This window comes from Phytophthora ramorum (assembly GCF_020800215.1).
Source record: "Phytophthora ramorum isolate Pr-102 chromosome Unknown Phyram_PR-102_s0015, whole genome shotgun sequence".
Classification (NCBI taxonomy): Eukaryota; Oomycota; class Peronosporomycetes; order Peronosporales; family Peronosporaceae; genus Phytophthora; species Phytophthora ramorum.
In genome coordinates this window covers 1,103,535-1,122,121 of record NW_027150661.1, presented here as the reverse complement: position 1 = coordinate 1,122,121, position 18,587 = coordinate 1,103,535, and the positions used below count along the sequence as shown (strand labels likewise).

The 18,587-nt window shown below is 56.5% G+C and overlaps 5 protein-coding genes across 5 annotated transcripts; 2 read left to right on the top strand and 3 right to left on the bottom strand.

Annotated features, from left to right (window-relative positions):
- Positions 1 to 53: 53 nt before the first annotated feature.
- KRP23_12645 (uncharacterized protein) lies at positions 54 to 1,817 on the bottom strand (the record flags this gene model as incomplete). Its single annotated transcript, XM_067883287.1, has 1 exon — positions 54 to 1,817. One exon carries the CDS (start codon positions 1,815 to 1,817, stop codon positions 54 to 56), a length of 1,764 nt encoding a protein of 587 aa, XP_067739553.1.
- Positions 1,818 to 3,086: 1,269 nt separating this feature from the next.
- On the top strand, positions 3,087 to 4,369 carry KRP23_12644 (uncharacterized protein; the record flags this gene model as incomplete). Its single annotated transcript, XM_067883286.1, has 3 exons — positions 3,087 to 3,128; positions 3,222 to 3,387; positions 3,468 to 4,369. The coding sequence occupies 3 exons, from the start codon at positions 3,087 to 3,089 to the stop codon at positions 4,367 to 4,369; spliced, it is 1,110 nt and encodes a 369-aa protein (XP_067739552.1).
- A 233-nt stretch (positions 4,370 to 4,602) lies between these two features.
- On the bottom strand, positions 4,603 to 6,069 carry KRP23_12643 (putative niacin/nicotinamide transporter NaiP; the record flags this gene model as incomplete). Its single annotated transcript, XM_067883285.1, has 1 exon — positions 4,603 to 6,069. The coding sequence occupies one exon, from the start codon at positions 6,067 to 6,069 to the stop codon at positions 4,603 to 4,605; it is 1,467 nt and encodes a 488-aa protein (XP_067739551.1).
- Positions 6,070 to 12,834: 6,765 nt separating this feature from the next.
- On the bottom strand, positions 12,835 to 13,469 carry KRP23_12642 (uncharacterized protein; the record flags this gene model as incomplete). The annotated part of the gene is made up of 3 exons (XM_067883284.1): positions 12,835 to 13,044; positions 13,107 to 13,333; positions 13,445 to 13,469. 3 exons carry the CDS (start codon positions 13,467 to 13,469, stop codon positions 12,835 to 12,837), a joined length of 462 nt encoding a protein of 153 aa, XP_067739550.1.
- Positions 13,470 to 14,300: 831 nt separating this feature from the next.
- Positions 14,301 to 18,397, top strand: KRP23_12641 (Phospholipid-transporting ATPase 3; the record flags this gene model as incomplete). The annotated part of the gene is made up of 2 exons (XM_067883283.1): positions 14,301 to 18,044; positions 18,125 to 18,397. The coding sequence occupies 2 exons, from the start codon at positions 14,301 to 14,303 to the stop codon at positions 18,395 to 18,397; spliced, it is 4,017 nt and encodes a 1,338-aa protein (XP_067739549.1).
- Positions 18,398 to 18,587: the final 190 nt, after the last annotated feature.

The following is an 18,587-nucleotide window of genomic DNA, read 5'->3' as shown; positions in this document are numbered from 1 at the left end:
GCAGTTAATATACTACACTATCTCACCCTCTGCAGGTGGCTTCTTGCGCTTGCTCAGGCGGCGCTGTATCCGGACGAGCTTGCCGCCGGGTCTTCGACGTACAACACCACGCGAGGGGTAGCTGAGGACGATCGGTGCACACCTGTTGGGATGTATGCCGCAGTGCTGAAAGCCTTCTGGCGCGGCTGACAATAAGGAGAGGCCGCGTAGTGCGAGAACTGCTGCGAGCCGTATGAAGCTTGGGAAGGCCGTGCGCTGTATGGACGTCCAGTTTGAGTTGATCGCCGACGCATCGAGGACGGGCGCGACCGGCTGCTTGGGCGACCCATGGTGCTGTGAGGCGTAACAAGTCCGAAGCTTGTCTGCTCAAGGATCTCCTCCACGACAATCTGGGAGGCGTTCCGCTGGTTGGCGCGCAGCACGCACGGCAAGCAGAACTTGAGCGCCTTCTGGCAAATGTCACTCATATTGCCCCCGCCACCCCCGCTGCTGCTGCGACTGCGACTTCGCTCCGTCGAGGCTAGAGACGCCTCGGGCTGCTCAAACTCATGGATGCCCACGCTTCCGCCCAGATCCACGCCATCGTGCATCGTGTTGGCGTCATCGCTCCGCGAGAAGCGCAGCTTCTTGACGACGCTGCAGCGCGAGCACACCATTTTGGCACAAATGGTGCAGGGCGCCCCGCTTCGGTTGAGCACCTTGCCCACGCGACGATCGCACAACGAGCAGTTGGTCGACCACGCTCCATCGTCCATGACGGCATCTGCGTCTTCGTCGCCTATCTCCTCAATGCCGCCCATGCCTCGATCAGCGTACGTCGTCTTGCGCAACTGACTCGTCGCTCGGCGTCGACGTCCAGCCTGCTGCGCCGCGAAGGCGATTTTCTTGAGGTGCGCGCAGTCCACGACCGAGAACGTCATGCGCAGCAAGAGCTCGGCGCCCGCGTTCACGGCCATGAACTGCATCATGCCGCCCTGAGGGTCGTAGTAGCCCCGCGTGAACACATTGAGCGTGCCGGTGAGGCCTCCAGTCCCCTCGGCCGGTGGCTGCTGATGGAACAACTGCACGACGGACGTGCGTGCGCGGATGACTGAGGACGAGAAGCTCGTGGCGGCCAACATGGCCAGCGCCTTGATGCTCACGGAGTGCATGACGCGGTAGCCCACGCGGTCTCCGTTGGCCATGGTGGTCACGCCCGTGGCCTCAAGGTACAGCAAATCCCGGCGCTTGACGACGCCCGACATGGCGTCGTGGCGCACGGCCCACTTGAGCCCCAGGAAGCGGAAGGGCTGCTCGATGCTCGGCCCTTCGATGGCGGCCAGCACTTGGGCGTCCTCCAGGGCGTCCTCGGCGTACGCGCTGTTCATCTTCATGGCGCGCGTGGTGGCGCTGGTCAGGCCGTACATGGCGTCGTGCATGTGGCCGGCCACGTGGCCCGTGACCAGCAGCAGCGGCAGCTCCGTCTCGCTGGCCGGGCACCGGCCGGGCTGGATGCTGCTGGCCGCGCGTTGGGTCGCGTCCTTGCGCTGCTTGTACGCGCACAGCTGGTCCTTCTTCTTCACGAGCTTCCAGAGCTGCAGATCCACTTGACGTTGGGCCGTCTGCGCGTCGTAGGCCGTAAGCGCGTCGGCCAACAGCAGTTCGGCCAGGCGCGCGCACACCTGCGCCTCGTCCTCCGAGAGCGACACGGCGCGGCGCTCCAGGGCCGAGAAGGGCGACAGCGTCTCGAGCTCCACCAAGTTGCTGGCCGTGTGTGCGCGGGCACGCGAGCCCATGCGCGGCCGAGGGAAGCGCCGGTGGCGATGCACGTCGTCCATCGGGTGTGATGTGTGCGCTGGCGCTGCAAAAGGCGACTGACCGGCGGTGATATCCGGCACGCACGACTCCGGCCGTGAAGCGGTCTATGAACTGTCCGGTCCGGGGGAGCGCTTGCATCCCTTTAGGATGACAGATCCTGACTATTACGATTGGTTTCATGAAGGGGTATGGAGGGGTATTGTTGTATGAGGGAGTGGATAAACAGTGTTTGTAGGAAGGAGGCGTAGATAGAAATATAAGATACAAGAGGTTTTGGAACAGGTTAAACGGTGCTGGTTTGGTGCGATCGCGATGGGGACGCATAGTGGAGGCAAGTCGAAGAGCAGCAGGTGTCCAAGCGGAACTCGGAGCCCGCCACGATGGTTCCCCTGCTCTATGGATTCTTTTAGCGCTTGACTCGCTGTCAACTTGGCCTTCCCCATGATGGGGCCCATCGCCACCACAGCTTGCTTATTTCTTCACGGAAAACAGTCGTCTGCTGTCCTCAACCGTAATCGCTTGCGGATATCCAAGGCTTTACCGGTACAGTATGCTCCATGCACAAATTGGAGAACGGATTTCGTTCGGTTGTCCTGGCTCCGCAGGCTTTGCTACCGTTTGGTCCGACGCCGCACACACTGTCGTGTCTTGGACCAAGACATGACTGTGTGTGCGGCGTCGGACCAAAGACGCAGGACGAGTCGCCCACATGGGCCATGCGCTTCAAACATCGCGCCGCGTGCATCGCGCGTTTGCAACGCCAAAGCGACGGGTACTGTGGGAAACCATTTTCAAACCAGGCATCGGTAATGGCTTCGCGTTCACGTCGGAAAGCCCAACCGCGTTTCTAGGGCCCGCGTCCGGACTTGGTATCTTTCGGGACAGGCACTTGCTTCGTTTGTCGTGGACGGCGTGAGTTGGCACCTGGCGCTCGGTGGGCTTGTCCGGCCTCAACGCGAGATACCCAACCAGTTTTTGGATAACGGTTCCCACCGAGCTAGTCGACCGAACCTCAAGTTAAGGACAGCGCCTCTTTGCCGGACGTATTATCGCCCGAATGATAACAGTCATCAAGTGACTAGCGCGCTGGTCATGGCCGATTCAGATCGACCCTCACCGCACCGAAATGCAGCCACACATTGCGAACGGCATCAAGCAGTGTTGTTCTGATTGCTCCTGGTCTCCAACAATATCTGCCAGCAACCACGCACAGGCCAGCGACCACTCTCTCGGGCAATAATTGGCTCGGCTCGGTACTCGGTTGAAGGCGCCACACAACGTTCTTTTCGATGCCGTTGCTCGGGCCGCTCTCAAGTAAGGAACCGCTCTCGGTAAGGAACGCGCTCGGTCGCAGTCTGGAGCCATCACACGAGCGCTGATTGATGGAGATGTGGACTGACTGATGGCTTTGAACTCGCTCACAGCGCGTCCTTCGCCTCCAGGACAGCGAAAGATCCGACCATTTCGGATCTCTCCATCAATCCAGCCAGAGGCTATGGAGACTCCAGCAGGTGTCCCAAACGGAGACTTCTACGTGCAAGCTTGTGACCCGGGAGTCAACTTCTGTCCGAGAGCTCGCGTCTCTCCGGGGTCAGCCACCGCAGCTGCCGAGCATCGGGATGACGCATCGTCTTGTGCTCTGCTGGACGCGGTGAGTGCAATTGACCCAGACAATGACGACAGAGAGGAGCTGGTTGGGGGCTCACGTGCTACGCTGCCGGATGTGGTGGTTGCGATGGAATGCGATGACGAGCAAGAGCCAACAGTGCCTCCATCGTCTCTGCTGGACGCTGTGATGGTGATGGACTCGGACGACGAAGAGCTGCCGGACGAGCAGGACAGCGCGAGGCGGCGGTCGAGGCTGGTCGTATCGGGGGCGATGGACTTGTGTCCGATCGGGGACCTCGCTCCCCTCTCTAACACGGATTCTTCCTCGGGTTCTGAAGAGGAGCTCGACAGCGATGAAGAAGACTGTGAGAAGGATGAGAGTGGAGAGGAATTAGACGACGAGAGGGTTGGAAAACGCCGTCTGTGGTCGTGGGAGTGTGACTATTTGCCGCTGGACGCGGTAGACAACATGATCCGCTCGAACATGGCGGAGATCGAGGCCAAGAAGCCGTGGCGCTTTGTGTTTCGCTGCCTCGCAGTGCCCTTCAGGTTCAAGCGGGAAGAGGACCCGTTCGACGTCTTCTTCATGCGCTGGGACGACTTCTGGCGCCTGCATGGCCGTGCCGTGTGGGAGCGCGCCTTCTGGCAGCCCTTACTCCCCGGTTCAACCGAATATCAGCGCCGAAAGGGCCGTCAGTATCGAGCTCTGTGTGCTTTTCGTGAGCTGGCGACCGACCTGGTGGAGCGGATCGGGGATCGTTACCGTCGCTGGCTGGGCAAGGCGCTGCACGAAGGTTGGTGGTATCGCGTAGAGCCCTTTGGTCTCCGCAGACTCTTCCTTAGGGACCGCCGCCTGTACGAAGAGTACTTGGTCCGCCGCGTGAAGGATCGTTGGCCTCGTGGCAGGAAGTTCCTGCTGGAGCGGGGACTGAAGCCAATGTGGTGCCTTCCCGAGTCTAGCTGAACAACCGCTTGTATGTAAGTATTTTGTGCCGGCTGGCTGAGAACGTTGAGGTTTTGGATGGATAATTGAGCGTGCAATTGAAGTCAATCGTTGGCTTTGACAGGCAGTCTCACAGTCGAACACCAAACGGAAAGAGAAAGAACGAGAGGCATGTTGACTTTACCCTTAAACTTAACTATGCAGAACTATGCAGGGCATACCGCTTTCATCCGAGCGGTCAAAGAGGACGCCTCTTACTTGGGTGTTTGCACGGCCTCGAAGACGAGGGACTTGTCCGTGCTGTCGTCGTCATACAGCTCGACGTTCTTGCCGCGGGGCTCATAGCCGAAGAAGAGCACGATGGCCGACACCACCATGAGCAGTCCGCCAAAGACCCACATGATGCCCTCGAGCGACACGCCCCAGTCGCCGAACATGGAGGCACACAGGTACGGCCCGCTGAAGGACCCGATGCGGCTGAAGCCCGACGGGTAGGCCGCGCCCATGCCGCGAATGGCCGTCGGGTAGTTCTCCGGGGTGTAGGCGTAGACGCAGCCCCAGGCGCCGAGCATGAAGAAGGACACGAACGAGCCGGTAATCATGACGGGCGTCTTGGCGGCGTCCACGTAGCCCATGGCGATGGCCGACGCGAAGGCGCCGACGAGGAACATGACGAGCGTTTGCTTGCGGCCGATGACCTCCACAAGGCCTGCCGCGGCCAGGTAGCCGGGCAGCTGGAAGGCCGTGATGACGAGGATGGTCTCCCACTGGCCGTTCATGTTGTAGCCCTTGAGGGCGATGAGGTTGGGCAGGTAGATGAAGATGGCGTAGTACGACATGGAGATGCCGAACCAGAGCGCCCAGAGCACCGTGGTGCGCACGCGGAACTGGCGCTGGAAGAGCATGCCGATGCGTTTGAGGTGCGACTCTGGTAGCTGGGGCGGCGCGGGCGGCAGCGGCTCGGCGCTCTCCATCTCCGTCTTGGGGTCGTACGGGTCTAGGCCGTGGGCGCGCTCGATGCCCTCGACGATGGCCACGGCCTCGTCGTAGCGGCCGACGCTGGCGAGCCACTTGGGGGACTCGGGGATGTACATGCGGATGACGATGGCGTAGAGCACGGGGACGCAGCAGATGAAGAAGGTCTCGCGCCAGCCGATCTTGGGCGCCGCCCCGAAGGCCATGACCACGGCCAGCATGCAGCCCACAGCCCAGAAGGACTCGAGCAGCACGATGATCTTGCCGCGCGTCTTCTTGGGGGAGAGCTCCTGCACGAGCGTCGAGGCCACGGGCAGCTCCCCGCCCAGGCCGATGCCCGAGATGATGCGCGCGCACGTGATGGACGTCACGTCCCAGCTCAAGGCGCAGAAGGCGAGTCCGAAGAGGAAAAGCACGAGCGTCACCATGAACATGGGGCGGCGGCCGTACTTGTCGGCGAGCGTGCCGAACGGGAAGGACCCGATGAACGAGCCCACGAACACGGCGCCGCCCAGGAACGAGGCCTGGCGCGAGCTCTGCGGGATGTCCTCGCGGATGAGCGACGCGCAGTACGTGAAGATGAACGTCTCCATTGAGTCCATGGCCCAGCCGAAGCCCGTGAGCAGGATGAGCTTGATGTAGTACCACGAGAGGCCCATGACGACGCCCGGGTCGCGCTCGCCGATGGCGTCGATGCGCCGCGTGATACGCTGCACCGCCTCCACGTTGTTCGCGGGGGAGCTCATGTCTTGCAGCTCTTGAACACGCACTTGCGAAGTGTAGGTTCTTGTCAACCTCTGGTGGCGATACCGGACGAATGGAGAGTGAGCTGTCGCCCACTGCTTGCGATACCGTGCGGCAACGACAACGCGAGCAGAGGGATTGATGGCACGCGCACGTGTGTCGTTGATGGGTTCTGACTAGCTGCCATCGGTTTGGAGAGGGCGGCTCCCGACTCAGCCACTTACAAATTGCAAGATGAATGGCGACTTCCAAAAGCCTCTCCAACCCGATCACGATTGGTGTCTGATATTTTCTACGATGGGCGATACTACGTGGTACTGGTACTACCGGTACAGCAAAGGTACCTTTTTGCCCTAAGTACGAGCACCAAAGTCCGATCCTGCACGTTGCTGTTTAAATGGCTCGGAAAGTTTCAAAGTGGGCAACTTATCCTACACTGCAGGATAAGTTGCCCACTTCAAAATTTCCGAGCCAAAAATATAAAGTTTTTACGCGTTCATCACCGGAAAGCAATTCATACGCCGCCTCGTCGCACTCGTCGTCCATCAGGAGTCCGGGCACGTCCAAGACCGTGGAGAACTGGAAGCGTGGCAGCACGTAAAACACATACAGTGCGCCCCAGTTCGGCACCAAGTACGTCCCAGTGGAAATCACCAGACGCAGTGACTGCTCGAACAGCCCGCCGTTGTCATCGAAGAACATGCTATCGCACTCGCGCGTTTTGCCTGCACAACAGTCACGTTTAGTTCTTGAAGCATGTACGTCGAGCCCAAGTTCTTACCGCCGACACCAAGAGAGAGATACGCGTCTACCGCAAGTTGCAAGCTAGTGCTCACGAGGTTACACTGTTCACGCAAGCAATAAACGTAGAGAAGCACGCACAAGTCCGTCGTGTTAGCTATCAAGAGACTGTGCCAGAAAGAGACTCTGTCAGCGGGCGCACTTACGATCAGAAGAACCCAAATCCGTCCTTCATCCCAAAGCTGCTCGAACTCGCGCTTGATCGAGTCAAGGCGCGTCTGATCCAGTGGTCGTCTGAAACGTCTCTGCATGACGGGCTCCATTGAACGCGGCCTTGCTGTAGTTGCCCGTGCCTTGTAAAACAAACTGCCAGGCCGGAGTACCCGCTGCGGCACTGCTTTCACCATCGCTTGACGCTACAGATGAACATTGCCGCGGGTATCTATCTCAACTTTCCAGTTGTTTTGCACGGCAACAGACCACATGTGTTCGTCAAACTCAACGGCGTGTGCTCCAACAATAGGACCACGCAATACAACAGTATGTTCCCAATTCAACGTCATTCCCCCCCCACTCCAATTGCAGCTTCCCATCGTCAACACGGTTCCATCGATAATCGCTACCTTCCAGTGCATGAGTCTGGGGCCTGCGTGAAATACGTTGACCCCGTTTCCGATCAGTTTTTTTATCATTGCTGAGCTTTTCTCGGTGACTTGTGCCCGATCAACGAGAACACGAACCGTGACACGCTGGGAGGCACGGATGATAGCGTCGGTCAGTTCAGGATGCGACAAGATGAACATAGCGATATCTACTGAGGTCTCTGCGCCGTCGAGCAAATCAATGAGCTTCTGAGGTGCAGCTTGGTCGCGAGAAAACCAGTAGTCTACAACTGCAGTTTGTAGTCTACCCAATATATGTCCTGCTCCATGCGGCCAAATACTCGACGGTCGACCCCCATTATCCTTGCGATGTCCTTGAGCGATAGGGTTTGCTTGTGATGCTTTAAGACCTCGTTTTACAGCATTTCCACCACGAAACGCATGGGGGTCCACCGACGGGGTTTACCTGACTTGGACTCGTCTTGACTGGGCTGGGGGTGGACGATGGAGTTGATCGTGCTGCAGGCGTGTCCTGTGCTCGTCGTGCAGTTCTCGCGTCTCAGACATCTTTTCTCAGAAAATGACGTGCTAGGAAAAACGGAAGTGGAACGTGTTATTTTATATATTAACTGTACGAGAACCACAGCCTCTCCATAGCTTATAATAAAGGAAAAAACAAATGTTGCTGAAATAATAATGGCTCGGAAAGGCCGATCCTCGACGCTGCTGTTTAAATGGCTCGGAATGTCGCAAAGTGGGCAACTTATCCTCGAGTCGAGGATAAGTTGCCCACTTTCGAATTCCCGAGCCAATTAATACAGCAAAATCCGAAAAGTGGGCAAAATTTCGACGCGTCTACCGCCAACACCTGGAGGGTGTGGCGCACGTAAACTTGGGCAAAAAAGGGGAGGTTAGGTGTACAAAACATATGGGTGAGGAGTAGCGTAATCCTCAAAATCTTGACTGTGCCCTGGCATGCACCAGTGCAACATGGTATGCATTGGTGGAGTCCATCCAACTTCAGAAGACGTAGGTAGAGTGTGGCAATAGTACCTGTACCTGAAACTATTGCCCACACGGGGCAAAAAATCCTACGCGTGTATTGACACCACCTGGAGGGTGGCAATAGTTAGTGTACCTGAAACTATTGCCCACCCGGGGCAAAAATTCCTGCAAGTCTATTGACACGTCAAAGCGAGGTGTCAATAGCCAGATTCGAATTTCTGCCCATTTTTTGGGGCAAAAATTCGAATCTGGCTATTGACACGGATTAAGGGAGGTTAGGTGTACAAAACATACATTTCTGCGGGCTGCGCTATTGCGAGCGTTCGTTCGCGTGCGCCACACCAAAACCAACTTCAACGCCGCCAGCCAATGAGAGTCGACTTCAATTCGCAGGCTGGGAAGGGGTGGTCGGCGTTGGAGCTCGCACTTGCTCTTGATAAAAAATTTAACGCACATATATATTGGTACGTCACCCTCAGCTTGCGATGCCTCACCTTCATTCGATCCCTCAACACTGCAAACCACTCTGTGGATGACCAAGCGTTTTTAAAAACAATTTTCACCTCTGCACTGCGTGCAGCGCTTTGTGCAAGCCTACCGCGCGAGGCACTTAGGCGGCAGTGACTACATGGATGTGAAGGTCGGAATAAAATTAGGGAGAACGGATTTCGAGGACACGAAGACTGGTGCGATCCGTTCACGTTCACGTAGAACACTGATCGCGATGGTCTGTCTGTTGTTGGAAACGGAGATGATGTCAACCCATTCATCGTTGGCATGACCTCAAAGCGCCTCCTTGAACGCGTTTACGGAGACCGCAGTACATTCATTTGGAATGTAGATGCAACGTTCAAACTAAATCAAGTCGCATACTCAGTCATTGTCATTGGAATTTCGAACACCATGCGACAATTTCACCTCGTAGCCATCTTATCATCTCCCAGTTGACGCAGCTACACTTCGTGGAAGCATTTGCATCTCTCAATCCCGTCTACGCTACTGTAATTGGTGGTGAAATGGCAGTGAAGTACGTGGTGACCGATGCAGATGATGATCAGCTGAATGTACTAGAGCAATCGTTCGGCGGAAGCGTCAAGGCTGACAAAGAGATTACCCCTTTGAGGTGCTATTACCATGTTGCAGCTAAGGTTTACAAACGCACGCGTCGGTTGTCAATAGAACTCGCCATGCAGGTGTTGCAAGACATTGGTGATATGCACTTTGCCAACAGCGCCACAGCGTTTGAACAGATGCGGATGTCAATGCCAGCGCGCTGGACGGGCGACCCTTTGCTTTCTTCATTCGCTTCATACTTCACAAAGCAGTAGGTGTCAACTGACTTTAAGAGCTGGCAACTTTTCAACTCACCGCCAGGCTTTGCGGTGACAAGCAACCCTGTCGAGCAGTATAATCGCGCTATTAAGTGCGACGACACTCTGAGCACTCGCCTGAAAGTTGGTGCTCTACTGGACTAGCTACTACAGTGCTGTCACATCGAGAGCTTGACGTAACGTGCGTTTGCTGAACAACCAACCCCAAATCCGGCGTTGCTGCGCCGTTTCCTCGAGCCCCAACGTGCAGAAAGTATTCGAGAGCTCTCGTCTGCTCGCGCCTCGATTGGATTCTTGCTAGGAGAGGAAGGAGAAAACAACGCAAATATTGCTTTCTTTTTGTCAGAACGTTGTGACATAGCGTATGACCCCGAGGCTAAACGTACCAGTGACGCTCTACCTGTGACGGCGCGCGTGAGTGTCCATACTGCTAGACTGAACATTTAGAGCATGCCTGCTAGCGGGTGGCGAGTGAATCTCGAGTGCGAGTGGCCCTTTTCGTGTGCATTTCAAGAAGTCCTGCTGCATCCACAACATTTCGCGCAAGTATCGCGTGGTCAGCTTCAGTTGTCCATACGCAGAAATCTGGTGTACCGCGGCAAGAACAAGGCACGCCGCGCGGAAGCACAAGGGTAGGGCCCGGGGAGACTGTGGTGTAGCGGGATCCGTCAAAATCTGGTTAAGACTGGATCCGGCTTCCCAACAGTGCCCAGACACCAACTAACGGAGGGGGTCCCCCGATGATCCGTGATCTGCTGAACTTCTCACCTTGTGTACCCGTTGGTGGGCTGGATCTGCTCTCTCGGCGCTCCGAAGAGATGTGGTTATGTGTTTCTTGACCGTCCTGGCGGGACGCGGGGATGGGGTGGAGCAGCGCGGAAGTCTTCGCTCTGCTGCCGGTTATGGATCCAGATCCAGAGCGATTCAATCAAGCTCTGATCTGGCGGCCTGGACTTGATCCGGGGCCGGGGGTTACCTTTGGGGTGTGGATGTCTCCTTCCTTTGCGTTACTTGCCGCTTCCTATAGCGGGGGCTCTGGGGGTTTGAGAAATCGAGAGATCTTCGGGCCAAGTAATAACTCCGTCGGATCTGGGATCTGCACTTGATAATAGATCACTAGAGTAGGTAAGATCTGGCCAATATATTATCCAGACTTACACAACCACTAGATCAGCTACTCCTTGACTTGCCAACACCTTGTAGGGCCAATGTAGTTCCCGTTTCTTGGCGGAGGCGAAGCACTCTTGTAGTTCAGGGCAAATTCGATTCTGATTTATGGTTAAGTCCTATCACATCCTTGATCCTATCCTGCATCCACTCATCCACGGTGTACGACCGACTATGCGTCTTTTCTACCATCTCCCCATCATTTCCGTCGTCCTCTGTACGGGATACCTTGATGTAATCACCTGATTGCGACACCTCACCATCCCATGCTCCACTATTAGGCGGGATCCGAGATCAAGATCCGGGATCCGCCTCAGCCTTAGTACCGGGCCAGATCGTGATCTGGATGGAACCTGAGATCAAGATCCGGGATCCGCTTCTGCCTTGGTGTCGAGCCAGATCGTGATCCGGGCGAACTTTACTGTAGGGCCAGATCCTGATCTGGCCAGCTTCGGTCCCCAAGGCTTCCTCATATCGGCGATGCTTGATCTGGGTGCGCCGTCACTTCCTCAATCTGCACATCACCCTCTTTGACTTGGCATCGCTTTCCTTAACGATTCTTCCACGACCCGCGGTGTACCTCGAGTATACTTAAATCTTGATCCCGACCTTGGTACAGCTGTGCGCCTGGGTCCTTCGCCGGATCTAGCACCTATGGCGGGGCCCATCACTCGCCTCGTCCTTTCTGGTCCTTTTCTTGGCGGCATCGCCATCTTAGTCCGGATCTGTCCAACTGTCATTGTCTCGGGACTGTGACTTCTGCATTTCATTCCCGATCGCACTTTCCGGAAGGCACTTCACCACAAGACCTGCTACGAACGGACACGCGTTAGAGATCGAGTAAGTTAGTTGAACCAATAGTAAAGCGATCAATCAATATCAGTCACCGAAGGTTTTACTAGAATAGGCGCATGGACAACGACTACATGCGCGCCGTGGTGACCCCGCAGCACGCAGCACGACACGTGCCCCAAATGTGGAGACGGCGCTCTTCAAGAAGCGCGTGAAGATGGCTGAGGTGCTCTTTAGTTTCGGTAGACTGTCATGGGGCTGCATTTTCGTCATCATCGCACTTGCAGTGCGACACTGAGATGGACTAGTCCGTGTGCCTATCGAGGGTGGCGCGTCCACCAAGGGCCACCACCTCCCCGGATTGCACGCCGCCGTCCACGCCTTCAATGTATGGTGGAATCGACAAAGTGGGAGCTAAAGTTTGTCAAACCTGTGGAAAAAATATGCCACTGAGTATATGTTTTCACAGGTTTGGCGAACTTTCGCTCTCAATTTGTCGATCTCAACAAGTCTCACAGGGCGAACTTATCCATACAAAACGAACGTAGTAATAAAATACGGCGGGAGGAACCCATGAGGGCTAGGCGATGAGTCCTGCCCAAATATTATTTTGCTTGTTTATACATGTAGATACGTTTGTTTTTTAATCGATAAGTCCGATTTTAATTGATAAATTGTAAAACTTCATAGAATCGACAAATTGATATCGAAAAGTTTGCTAATCCTGTGAAAATATATATTTGAGTGGCATTTTGTTTCAGAGGTTTTGGCAAAAAAAGTTTTGAAAAAACCTGGGACAAACGCGGGAGGAACAAAAACCCATGTGTTTTTCAGGGGAACGCATTAGGGCTAGGCGATGAGTGCATCGTGGTACTGCCCAAATAATGTTTTGGCCGCCGTTTGTTTGGCTCGGAAAGTCGGAAAGTAGGCAAATCGCACTCCAGTGGAGGACGATTTGCCCACTTTCCGACCGTGATCGTCTTCTGCCCAAATAATGTTTTTGGCTATATTAATTGGCTCGGAAATTTTGAAGTGGGCAACTTATCCTGCAGTGCAGGATAAGTTGCCCACTTTGCGTCTTTCCGAGCCATTTAAACAGCAACGTGAAGGATCGGACTTTCCGAGCCGTTTATTGGCGGATCGGAGGTCTGTCTCCAGTCGGAGCAATTCCTTGGCCTTGATCGTCTGATTCCTCACAGCCTTCACCAGCCTCGACCGCCGCGTCCAGCTCGCCCGGCAGCTCTTCGTCGTCCGAGTCCATCGCCATCACAGCGTCCAGCAGAGACGATGGAGGCGCTGTTGGCTCTTGCTCGTCGTCGCATTCCATCGCAACCACCACCTCCGACAGGAGCCCCCAACCAGCTCCTCTCTGTCCTCATTGTCTGGGTCAATTGCACTCACCGCGTCCAGCAGAGCACAAGACGACGCGTCATCCCGATGCTCGGCAGCTGCGGTGGCTGACCCCGGAGAGACGCGAGCTCTCGGACAGAAGTTGACTCCCGGGTCACAAGCTTGCACGTAGAAGTCTCCGTTTGGGACACCTGCTGGAGTCTCCATAGTCTCTGGCTGGATTGATGGAGAGATCCGAAATGGTCGGATCTTTCGCTGTCCTGGAGGCGAAGGACGCGCTGTGAGCGAGTTCAAAGCCATCAGTTAGTCCACATCTCCATCAATCAGCGCTCGTGTGATGGCTCCAGACTGCGACCGAGCGCGTTTCCTGACTGAGAGCGGTTCCTTACTTGAGAGCGGCCCGAGCAACGGCATCGAAAAGAACGTTGTGTGGCGCCCCGGAGGTGCTTGGCCAACCACAGATACCAGCTCGTAGACACCTAGGCAGACCTCCGTAGTCGGGCGCGTCTTGTAGTAAGCTTAGCCGTGGTTTTGGGCCGCATTGAAGACTTCTGCCAGCCGAGCGTGAAGCTGTGCATCAGCTGAACGACCACACAATGCTCCAATGCAGCGGGTATCCTACATCTCAGCGATTTGGAGATCGGAACTGCACATCGAGCTGTCGTCGGCTACGACTCGTGCGCAGATACATTACTACATGTACAGCGTAGGCACACTCACGTGTCTGTTGCGCCGAACCAGCCGAGTTAGGAGCAACTTCACGAGGTCTCCCCGTGTTGTTTGCTGGCAAATTGCCACGCGATCCCCAAATCATGTCCACGCATGTTCACGCGATGTGTTCCGGCTGCTGCAGGTGTGGAGTGATCAGGTGCCTGCTGCAGGCTCCTCTGGTCTGCTGGATATTGCGCTGCGTAATTCGCGCAGCAAGGTGCTGTCCCAGATGAGGCAGCAATTCGCAAAACAAGCCCTACAAATACTGGCCGCCAGAGCTGGTGGATACTCAGCCGAAGTGGCTGCATAGTGGATCCCGATTAGAGACCTGTGCAGTGGCATCAAACTGAGCCATACTACATCATACACTCATCTTACCTCATACTAGGTGTACCACATTCCAAGCCACGCCCGACCCACCCAGCGGCATGTTCCTAATCGAGCCAGATCCCCCTTACGTTTCGCCGTAAGCCACTGCATATAGCTTTAAGGCAGAGAAGAAGCGCCGAGCTTCCGCATCCGCCTCCGCAGCTCATGGACGCGGGCGCCTCCCAGCACCAGGACGCGTATCACCAGCTGCAGACGTCGCGCGCGCCTGCCAGCTCCTTGGCCGCCAGCGCCGGCTCCTTCCACACGACGGGCAACACACTCGCCAGCGGCGCCAACACGGTCAACTCCGACACGCGCAACATGGCGCTTCGTGGAGGCCCCGACCCGTCGGCCACCAACAAGCGCGAGGAGTCGGCCGACTACCGCGTGGTACCGCTGCCATCCTCACGTAGACCGCCCGCAGCCGACGCACCGCCCGAGTTTTGCTCCAACGTGGTGATCACGTCCAAGTACACGACGTGGAACTTCCTGCCGCTCTTCATGCTCGAGAGCTTCCGCAAACTGGCCAACGCCTATTTTCTGCTGGTCTCCGTGCTACAGTGTATCCCCAGTATCAGTAACACCAACGGCCTGCCCTCCAACCTGCCCGTGCTCGTGTTCATCCTGGCCGTGGACGGCGTGTTGGCCGTGATCGAGGACCGCCGCCGCCACCTCGCGGACAAGGAGGCCAACTCGGCCCAGTGCCACGTGCTCAAGGAAACGTTCACTGGCCCAAGCGACGCGCTGCACCGCGCGGGCGGCGTGGACGACCCGGACATCGCGCTCATGCACTGGGCCGCGCTCACCGTCGGGTCTGTCGTCAAGCTACACAACCGGGAGACGGCCCCCGCCGACCTGCTCATCCTCGCCGTCTCAGAGCCCAACCCGAGCGAACCCGCGGGCATTTGCTACGTCGAGACCAAGAGTCTGGACGGAGAGACGAACCTCAAGCTGCGCCACGCGTGCGACCCCACGCTGCACGTGCAATCGGCGGCGCAAGTCGCGGCGCTCGCCGGCCAGCTGCGCTGTGAGAACCCCAACAAGGCCATTGGCCGCTTCGACGGCACGCTGTCCGTCTCGGAAGGCACCAAGGTCTCAGAGGCGCACCCGCAGCCCATCGCCATCAAGAACGTGCTGCTACGCGGCTGCCAGCTACGCAACACGGACTGGATCTACGGCCTCGTGGTGAACACGGGACCCGACACGAAGATCATGCAGAGCGCGGCGGCCACGCGCCCCAAGTGGAGCTCCATCAACGAGACGGTCAACAAGATGATCATCTGGCTGTTCCTGCTGCTGTGCTTCTTGTGCATCATCGCCACGACCGTGCAGGTCATCTGGCTCAACAGCAACATCGACGATAGCTGGTACCTCAGCTGGTCGCCCAGCATCTCGAGCCAGTGGTTTGTCGGCTTCGGCTACTACTTCTTGCTCATGTACCAGATGATCCCCGTGTCGCTGTACGTGACCATCTCGATGGTGATGTTTATCCAGGCCATCTTCATGACCTGGGACCTGGACATGTACTACGAGGAGGCGGACGTGCGCATGATTGTGCGCTCCATGGGACTGAACGAGGAGCTGGGCCAGATCTCTTATGTGTTCAGCGACAAGACGGGCACGCTCACTTGTAACGTGATGGAGTTCCGCAAGTGCTCCATCAACGGCGTGTCGTACGGCACAGGTATGACGGAAATTGGACGTGCTGCCTTGCGTCGTAAGGGCGTCGCTGTGCCAACGGAAGCGGAGCCGGACCAGGCGTCGCGTCGCACCAAGATTCCGTACGTCAATTTCGAGGACGCGCGGCTGTTTAACGCGTTGGAGCGTCCTATCAGCGACGATACGCCGAACCGTGAGGCCGAGTTTTTCCTCCACCTGAGTTTGTGCCAGACAGTTATCCCGGAGGCCGTGGAAGGCACCTCCGAGGTGCGCTTCTCGGCCTCATCGCCGGATGAACAGGCGCTCGTGTCAGGCGCAAAGTTCTTCGGCTTCAGCTTCGAATCCCGCGGTCTGGGTGTGGCTCGTGTGCGCGTGAAGAGTCCGGAATTGATCCGACGCTACGCAAATGGCGTCACTGGCTCAAATGTGCTGCTGGAGTTCCAGATCCTGGACGTTCTGGAGTTCACGAGTGACCGCAAGCGTATGTCGGTCGTTGTGCAGTATCCTAACGGAGAATACTGGGTACTGACGAAGGGTGCGGACAATGTGATCTACCCCATGCTGGCCAAGGCTAAGAGTGACCCGGAGATGCTGAAGGAGACAATGCGTCATCTGGAGACTTTTGGTGACGACGGTCTGCGTACGCTTACGATCGCGCAGCGTCGCGTGGACGAAAAGGAGTACCTAAACTGGAGCGTGCGCTTCAAGGAGGCAAACTCGTCTCTGGAAGAGATTGACAAGCGCAAGAACGGCCAGCCGAACGAGATCGACAAGCTGATGACAGAGATCGAGCATGACTTGGAGCTGCTTGGTGCTACGGCTATCGAAGACAAGCTGCAGAACAATGTGCCCAGCTGCATTGCCAACCTTATGCGCGCTGGAATGCGAGTCTGGATGCTTACGGGTGACAAGCAGGAAACTGCGATTAACATTTCTTACGCGTGCCAGCTCATGGATAACGACATGCAGCAGTTTGTCTTCAACTGCGAGTTGTACCCGACCAAGGACGCAATCTTCACTCACCTTTCGGAGGCGAACTCACAGGTGCAGCGGGGTGGCGGTCGCCACGCTGTAGTGATTGATGGCGAATGTTTGGAATTGACGCTGGCAGATGAGCGGTGTCAACACGAGTTTTTATCGCTGGCTATGGCTTGCGAGGCTGTGGTGTGCTGCCGAGTGTCGCCCAGCCAGAAGGCTGAGGTGGTGACGTTAGTACGAACTACAAACAAGAAGGTGCGAACGTTGGCGATCGGCGACGGTGCCAACGATGTTGCCATGATTCAGCGCGCGCATGTTGGTGTGGGTATCTCAGGCCAGGAAGGTATGCAGGCTGTGAACTCTAGTGACTACGCTATCGGTCAGTTTTACTTCCTGGAGAAGCTGCTGCTGCACCACGGCCGTCTGAATTACAAGCGCATGGCCATTCTGGCCGGATACATGTTCTACAAAAATATTGTGATGGTGCTGGCGCAGTATTTCTACATGTTCTGCACGGGGTCGTCGGGCCAGAAGTTCTACGGCGAGTTGGGTTTCCAGCTGTACAACATCTGCTACACCTCGCTGCCTATTATCGTGCTGGGCGTGTTCGACTACGACGTGCCCTTTGAAGTGAGCAGACTTTTCCCGGAGCTGTACCTGGTTGGCCCGCGCATGGAGCTCTTCAACAACTACACGTTCTTCAAGTGGATCTGCAGTGCCGTGTACGAATCCGCTGTCATCTTTGTGTTCGTCGTGTATGCGTTCAACGAGAACTTCTCCAATGCGGGCAGCGCACCTATGGTGCAGTACGGCTTGCTCGCGTTCACAATGGTGGTGCTGGTGGCCAACATCAAGCTGTGTATGCTGCAAATGTCCTGGAGCGCCTACGGTGCCTTGCTTTGGCTCGTGGGCGTCGTCGCGTATCTGCCGCTCACGCCTATTATTTCCAGCTACTGGATTTCCATGTTCACGACGGAGTACGGCAGCTTCCAGAATACGTTGACGCAAGAGACATACTGGATGGTGATTCCGATCTGTTTGGTCGTTGCTCTGCTTCGTCATTTCACGTGGACAGCAATCTGCCGCCGGTTCTACCCGGAAGCGTGGCAGATTGTCCAAGAGCAATACGTCCTCGGCAAGGGCAAGCCCCTGAACCGCGCGATGTCTCGCATCGATATCGAAGCTGGTGGGATCCCTGTGGTGAACGGTATGGCGCAGGACGACGAAACCGCGTACATCAACTCGTCGTCTCCTAGCCGGGGCTACAACGTGGTACGTTCTCGCTGTTCGAGCTGCTTTGCCTACTGAAGTTGTTGTCTAACGTTCTCCTTCTTTTGCTTTTCCAACTGCAGCAATCGCACGAGTATGCGGAGGCCCAGTTCGCGGGCAAGACTCGGGGATCCGGCAGCGGATTCGCGTTCAGTTACGACCCGCAGACGTCTTTGGCAGAGTCGTACATGTCAACGCACGATGTGCGCCAGTCAGCATCAGCCATGCACGAGGCAGAACACCGTGGCAGGCGGTCTCGGGAAGACTCGCGCGCGTCAGACTACGACTCGGCGCGCTCAGCAAAAGTCGTGGACTCCACGAAGGGCTCCTCCTCGACGACGGGGCTGTTCGTCTAGCTGGTGCAGCTAGAAGGTTTAGTTACACTATCATCACCGACGTGCGTACCCTACTACAAGAACTCGACGACGCCGAGAAGAAGCTGGAGAGATCTCGATCGCGGCCGTGTGAGTTTCAATTTTTAGCCTCTGTTTTGTGTGTTACCTGCGAGGTTGGGATCAGTCGATTAGCGGAGCAGGCCATGTACAT